General features: G+C 34.9%; 1 protein-coding gene across 1 annotated transcript; it reads right to left on the bottom strand.

The window, feature by feature from the left end:
• Nucleotides 1–1,794: 1,794 nt before the first annotated feature.
• On the bottom strand, nt 1,795–3,357 carry LOC108839865 (60S ribosomal protein L6-3). The gene is made up of 4 exons (XM_056994759.1): nt 3,033–3,357; nt 2,654–2,760; nt 2,196–2,377; nt 1,795–2,115 (listed from the first exon to the last, which is right to left on the bottom strand). Exons 1-4 carry the CDS (start codon nt 3,287–3,289, stop codon nt 1,960–1,962), a joined length of 702 nt encoding a protein of 233 aa, XP_056850739.1. The 5' UTR covers nt 3,290–3,357; the 3' UTR covers nt 1,795–1,959.
• Between the last annotated feature and the right edge of the window lie 3,230 nt (nt 3,358–6,587).

The raw sequence follows: 6,587 nt of genomic DNA, 5'->3' as shown, positions 1-6,587 counted from the left end.
GTTCGCTGTTTACGCAGATCATTCCTCTGGGCCCGGTCAGGCAGCGGTCCACTTCACCCGGGAGGGCTTAACCTGGGCTGAGGACAAGGCCCAATACCCAGTACCGCATTTTTTGGTGACAGGGAAGAGGTAGTTCCCCTCCACAAGGTTCGAACCCGTGAGCATGACCATTGGTCCCCCCCAAGGTTCTTACCAAATGTGCAACCTCATCCCGTCTTGTTTTCTTTTCTTTTATATATAATATTTGTTTATCTCCCATATCTTGTTTTCTTTTCTTTTATATATAATATTTGTTTATCTCCCATATATTCCGATATAAATTGGTGACACACGTTTGACCAAACAAATTGGAGACATATATTTCTTTCTCATATTTTCCAGAAATGTGAAAAGTTCAAAAAGTTCAATGTGAAAGGTATATGAGTCACCGTGAATGCGTGTTATGGGTAAAATATTCACAAGAGTAGTTGTATTTACGATGACGTCGGGTATTCCTTTTTTCAAATCGTATTCTAGATTGTTTGGTAAAAAAGTTTAAAGGGCTTTATATGTAATCGTAGTTATTAGTTAATGCTATTTATTCTACATTCTACTGTGTGCGTTTACAGTTGTACAACTATTGTTCGATACAAACACACGATTTCCTTCCTAGCAAATGCTTTGACTTTTTTAAATTGCCAGTTTCGTAACTTTCGTTCTTATATTATATGCTAATATATCTGGATCGCTATGTGTTCCGCTGCAACGTGTAACTTATAGACCGGAAATAATTATTGTGGAGTATAAAATTTTGGTGTGTGCACAAAAAGATTGAATCAAGAAATGCTTATCTGAGTGATTTCTGATCTCTCAATTATTTTGCAATAAATATATAACGAAAATAATGGTAAATATTGGTTGCTATCAAAGAGAGAGCCAAAATAAATTGGCCACCTAAGATTTGGTGGCCACTTTTTGTTCTTGTAGGTTTTTGTAAAACATGGTGGGCTGACAATGTGAACGACTTTATCGTAACTGTTTCTTTCTATATTTGCAGATCTATCACATAATTTTGATAAGTTCCCGGCTAGACATTAATTAGATTTTATAATTTTAGAACTATACGAATACTATATAGTTAGCCCATTGTTTTGTTTTGTGTGTCCAAAGTCAATCGTTTACGTTATGACATTAAATCAACAAACTCTAAATAGTATACAATATAACCTCTTTAAATTAATAATCGATAGATTAATATCTCTATAAATTAATATAATTTTATAGTCCAAAATTGAGTTTTTAGTTCAATTAGTATCTCGATAAATTAATAATTTCTATAAATTAATAAAAAATATAGTTTTGGTGTAATACCAACATTATTAATTTGTAGAGGTTTCACTGTATATAGAAAAAGTAATATGTAACCATCAAGTCACTAGTTATGGGCTATCGCGGTTGCCTGTTGATTGCGAATGTTTTTATTACAAATACAAATCAAGTTCAACACGAACACACAACTTACATGTGACTCAAAAAAAAATTCCCATTAGGGCCATTACGTGCTATGGTCAGCTTTATCATTTTAATGCTAAAGGAACAAATTGGCGTAAGAGGAGAGTAGAACTCGCACACGACTCGTTCCTATGCATCAAAAAGATAATGGTAACGTCCAGTTTATCCTGGTTAACCGACTAATCTGAAAAAATGATTTGGTCTACAAGTGTCTATATTAGCATCAATCACATTACAACAAAAGACTCAAAGTGGAAAAACTGCATCGTTTATTTTTGCTCTCATCCCAGTTGGTTTTCAACATAACAAGAGCACTACTATCTATTGAAATATATTGCTTCAGAGTTCACACTCAGATACCAAATGCGAAAACATAAAATATAGAATGTATAAACCAAAATTCTAGTAAGTGGACAAGAACAAAAACAAACGTTGAGAGTAACACACAAATAAAAGTTTATTGAAAATCTAGAAGACAAGCTCATGTGGCTTCATTCCTTGTTTCAGTGAAAACCTTGCGCCAAGGTAAGTCTTCAACTCTGGAACCGACTCAATGGCTTTGATCAATGCTCCGTCAACAGCTTTCTGGTCATCTTTCTTCCCTTGTGGGAACACCTTCTTCTCCTGCGGAAGGAAGAAGATATGTCATATTTATATATTTCATCAAAGAAGTTGATAGAGATGTCCCAAAGTAGATTATTTACCTCTTTCTCTGCCTCGAAGAACTCTCCTTCTCCCTTCTTGTTCTTCTTCTCAGCCACCTTTCCAAAATACTTATCATCGAATTTATCAAGGCTAACACCAGAGATGTCAACCTTTGTGGATGTTCCAATCACGTAGGACTGGTTAACACGTCTCAAAGGCACACCATTGATCTTGAACGGTCCTGAAGGGATCAATAACAAATAAATGAACAAGTTAGGTGACAAGAAGTAGCGAATACAGCTGATGGACAATAAACAAGGCCGGTTCGGTCCAAATGAAAAATAAGGCTATACATAACAAAATTATTAAAGCTTGATACACATATTTAGTCTCCAAATTATATATAAAAAAATTATTAATGCTTATTTTCAAAATGTTAATGGTCTCTTAAATTTAAGTTCCGGCCCAATGGATACTAGAAAGTGCAAAGATCATGAGAAGTAAGAAAAAAACTCACCGGACACAAGAAGCAAACCAGAGGGAAGCTGCTTCAAGAAGACAACTCTCTTGCCCTTGAACCTCCCAGCAAGGATGATCAGAACAGTTCCTGGGGTGATGCTGGATCTGCAAAACAGTCACAAAGAGATTGGATAAATATTCAACACACATTTCATTATCCAGTTACAAGTAAAAATTAAATTAAATTAATTTAATTTGACATCAAATTGGAACAAAGCCTAATCAGACAAAACTACAAATAACTATCTATACAATCAAACTATAACCAAACAATCTTTTAACTACACTAACCAATCAACCTAACACATAGAAGACAGTTACAGCGAAACTAAGTATCTATCCAAGACCACGTGACTGTGTGTGTGTAAGATAATTACCTGAGCTTGGTCGGCTTTGCCTTGCGCCTGTTGGCGAGAGGTTTCTTAACATCTTCAGCTGGATAGAACTTTGGCGGCTTCTCAGCTACAGCAACAACCTTGGACTTAGCGTCGTGGCGAGGGAAAACGCCGCCGTTTTTGGCCTTGATAGCCCAAAGACCTCTCTTGTGGTACATCTGCGACCTTGAGTATTTGCCAACTCCCCTGATGAGATCAGGGTTTCGGCTGACCTTCGGCGTCCTCTGTTTTGCCGGCATCGTTGCTTCTTCCTCTTGGCGCTGATCGTAGAAGGAGATTATAACTTTTCTGGCTGCAACAATATAAGGGAAATGGAGAGAGACTGAAAGTGGGGAAACCCTAAATTATAGTGGGCCATTTGTGGGCTTCGGAGTTGTATTGGGCTTTAAATCTGCGAGCATCAGAAATGGATCCTGCGAGGCTTAAGACTTCGTAAGGACCCTTGTTTGTGAATACAAAGTTTGCTGAAAACTACAAGTAGAACTGTTCATTATAGTTTTCATATCTGGTTGATAAAAAAAAAAAAGTTTTCATATCTGGGAAAAACCTTGTCCATCGTAGGTAACTAGCATGTAGAAGTGTAGTGGGTATTCATATATTACAGAGATAGTTGTGAATATTATTGGGAGAGTGTTGTAAAAGCAGAATCTAAAGAGAAAGAAAGCTTTATTCCTCAAAAGATCAAGCAAATTATAGGGGTCTGAGAGAATTGCTAGAGTGTACTCTCACCTCTCCTGTTATCTTTGATCTAATCTCTAGTTAACTCTTATTATTGCTTAAGTAGTCTTTAAATAGTGAAGCCTTCCTTGGCATGCTCTTCTTGTGATCTTGTGATTTTACATACGTAACAAATATTTTTTTTTTTTGGTAAAATGTAACAAATATTATGTTATAGTGTAGACAAAAAAGTTGTTACCAAAAATAATTCTTACACCCTGAAATGGTGAAAATACTGCAAATGATCACAAGAAATTGAATGATATAATAAAAAATAGCTAAGCTTATAAAAAAATATAAAGATAATAGTATTTCTTAGAAAATAAAAGAGAATAGTTAAGAAGATTTTTTTTTGTCAACTGTATTCCATTAATTTATCCCAAAAGGCTATGTAAAAGAGTACATGATAAAAGGCCTAAAAGAGCTTACAACAACACGTAAACAAAAGATACATCAATGATAACACGTATTGCTTCTTGAAAGTGGATTTACACACACGTGGCTGGTTTTGTGAAGACAAAGGAACCGTTCCTCGTTTTGCGTACTCCGGTGAATTCTTCGGTCTCCGATCATCTTCTCCGGTCACCATCACATACCTTCCTCCGATGAAAGCTCCAAATAGGCAACCAATATCATCACTCCACTCCTCCTTTCACCAAACCGTTACTTGTAATCAGAGTTTCCATCAACGCTGGATGTTTACATCAGGAAAGACTCTTCTGATTTGAGAGATGATTCTTCGTCGGACCACCCACACGGATGCCAACTCTGCTGGACCAACCTAAAATCAGCCGAGCTAATTTCATCTTCACCATCCTCCTTTTATCTAGGATACTCTGCTCTCAAACCGAGCTAGCGGATCCACAAAAGGGATGAGCAAAGATTGACTCCCTTTTAGAAAGAATCGGTGCTTAACCAAAGAAGAGGGATAGACCGATTCAAGTAAACGGGATATAAATGATGATTTTGGAAAGGAGAAGAACTGAACCATCACCAATCTATCAAGATCGGATCTTTATTTATTCAATCCGAATTGAAGTACAGCTTCAAATCCGGATTGAAAACACAGCAAAATCGCCATAGCGAAACTAAAATCCGCAACGGAAGAGACAAAGGATAACATCAATTCACCCTTCTGAAAGATTGAGATGAGTTAAGAAGGATGAAAAGATGAGAGCATTCTCTCTCTCTAGACGAGAAGAGAGAAGCTCTCCAGTTAAGAAGATTTAAAGAGCTAAAGTACGAATTTATTTGATATATCTCAACAGAATATAGTATCGGTGAATATACTAATGTAACTGAACCACATAGAATCGATCATCCATTTATATGTATGAGTATCATACATGTTTGTGAGAGCTTTAATATAGATATAATTATAATCTTAATGTGAGTTTGTATAAATGTAGTTAGTGACTAAGCCAACAAAATCTTCAAAATGCACCACTCAATGTTTGTGAGGAAAGTACGAGCCTTTTGAATGATTCCATGACTGTATATGATGGAGTGTTCCAAAACTTTCAAAATCTTGACGCTGTTGTTGGAAAAGAACATTGTGCGATGTAAGTAGAACTGTTTGCTATAGTTTTAGTGCTTTGAAAATCATGTCCAACATTGGTAACTAACATGCAAAAAATGTAAAGTAATGTGGTCATAACACATATGTACCGAGATTGTTGAAACTTATTGGAAGAGTTGATCATCATAATTAGAGGTAATTAAATTTAAAAGACCATAATAAGATAGGTTATAGTGTAGACAAACAAAATAATATTAAATCGTCACCAGAAATCTTAAACCAGTACCCAACAATTAGCATATACATGCTAATATTTTTTATAACCAAATATTAGTGCATACATATCTAGTCATGATCTAAAATTTTCTAACATTAAATTGTAGTAACTCTAATATTTTCGTCAAAGATAAAAATCCAATTTTTTTTTATTTTTTTCCTTCTTTTTAATTATTTTTTCCTTTATTTTTCCTTTATTTTTCCTTTATTTTTCCTTTTTTCTTAATATATTTTCTACTCTTATTGAAAATCGAAATCTATTTTGGATTAATCTTGATTATTCTTTTCAATATTTGTAGAATTCAAAGATTCCCTGCGCTTTTTGTTGTTGTTGAACATATCTCTTACAAAATGAAATATGTAGAAATTTAAGAGTACTTTTGACAAAGAGTCATATAAATAAAGCTATTTAAATTCTTTCTCCCACATCTTCTGTTTTGATGCAAAAAATGATAGAAACTGATCGCAGTGCAGCCACTCCAGAATTCTACAACATCAAAAACTTGTCTATAGATGAAGATTGGGGCACTTACTTGTTCTATGGAGGTCCAGGTTTTACTCAGTGTGCATTCGGGTGCAACTTCTCTAGCATTGAGTTCATGTTTCTTTTGAACTAGTTTCATCATTTTCTTTGTAATTTAGATTATTTCCATATCTTATTTTCGATTTAACCTTGAGTTGTAAGTTGATTGTAACAGAATTTAGATGTAATTTGAAACATGAAAATTATTTGTTATTGAGTAAAGTTAAAGTTTGTTTATAATGTTAGCGAACTGATATAACACACAAATAAGCAACTCCCAGGCTTTCCAGTTAACGTCGATAAATTAGAACAACATTTGGTCCAATTGTTCATCACACCGAATAACTTTTCTAAAAAGGCCAAAACTGATGATGAACATGTTTTTTGGCTTCAGACTCATTACATTGCGCCTGGTACATACCTTCCACGCTTGTCTAGTTGTATTGAAAATAATTGATTCAACTGCTACACATGGGAATTGCCTTCGTGAAGATCATGCCAT

The sequence above is a fragment of the Raphanus sativus genome, chromosome 2 (genome assembly GCF_000801105.2).
Source record: "Raphanus sativus cultivar WK10039 chromosome 2, ASM80110v3, whole genome shotgun sequence".
Taxonomy (NCBI): domain Eukaryota; kingdom Viridiplantae; phylum Streptophyta; class Magnoliopsida; order Brassicales; family Brassicaceae; genus Raphanus; species Raphanus sativus.
The sequence above is the reverse complement of the archived record's forward strand: the minus strand, read 5'-3'. Positions and strand labels throughout refer to the sequence as shown.

Bases quoted from the DNA above. Each gene is read 5' to 3' on its own strand.
- LOC108839865 (XM_056994759.1), bottom strand. From the start codon at position 3,289: ATGCCGGCAAAACAGAGGACGCCGAAGGTCAGCCGAAACCCTGATCTC. The intron at 2,761-3,032 runs GTAATTATCTTA...ACTGTTTTGCAG, and splicing joins GCAAAGCCGACCAAGCTCAG to ATCCAGCATCACCCCAGGAA. The intron at 2,116-2,195 runs GTAAATAATCTA...TTCCTTCCGCAG, and splicing joins TCTTCGAGGCAGAGAAAGAG to GAGAAGAAGGTGTTCCCACA.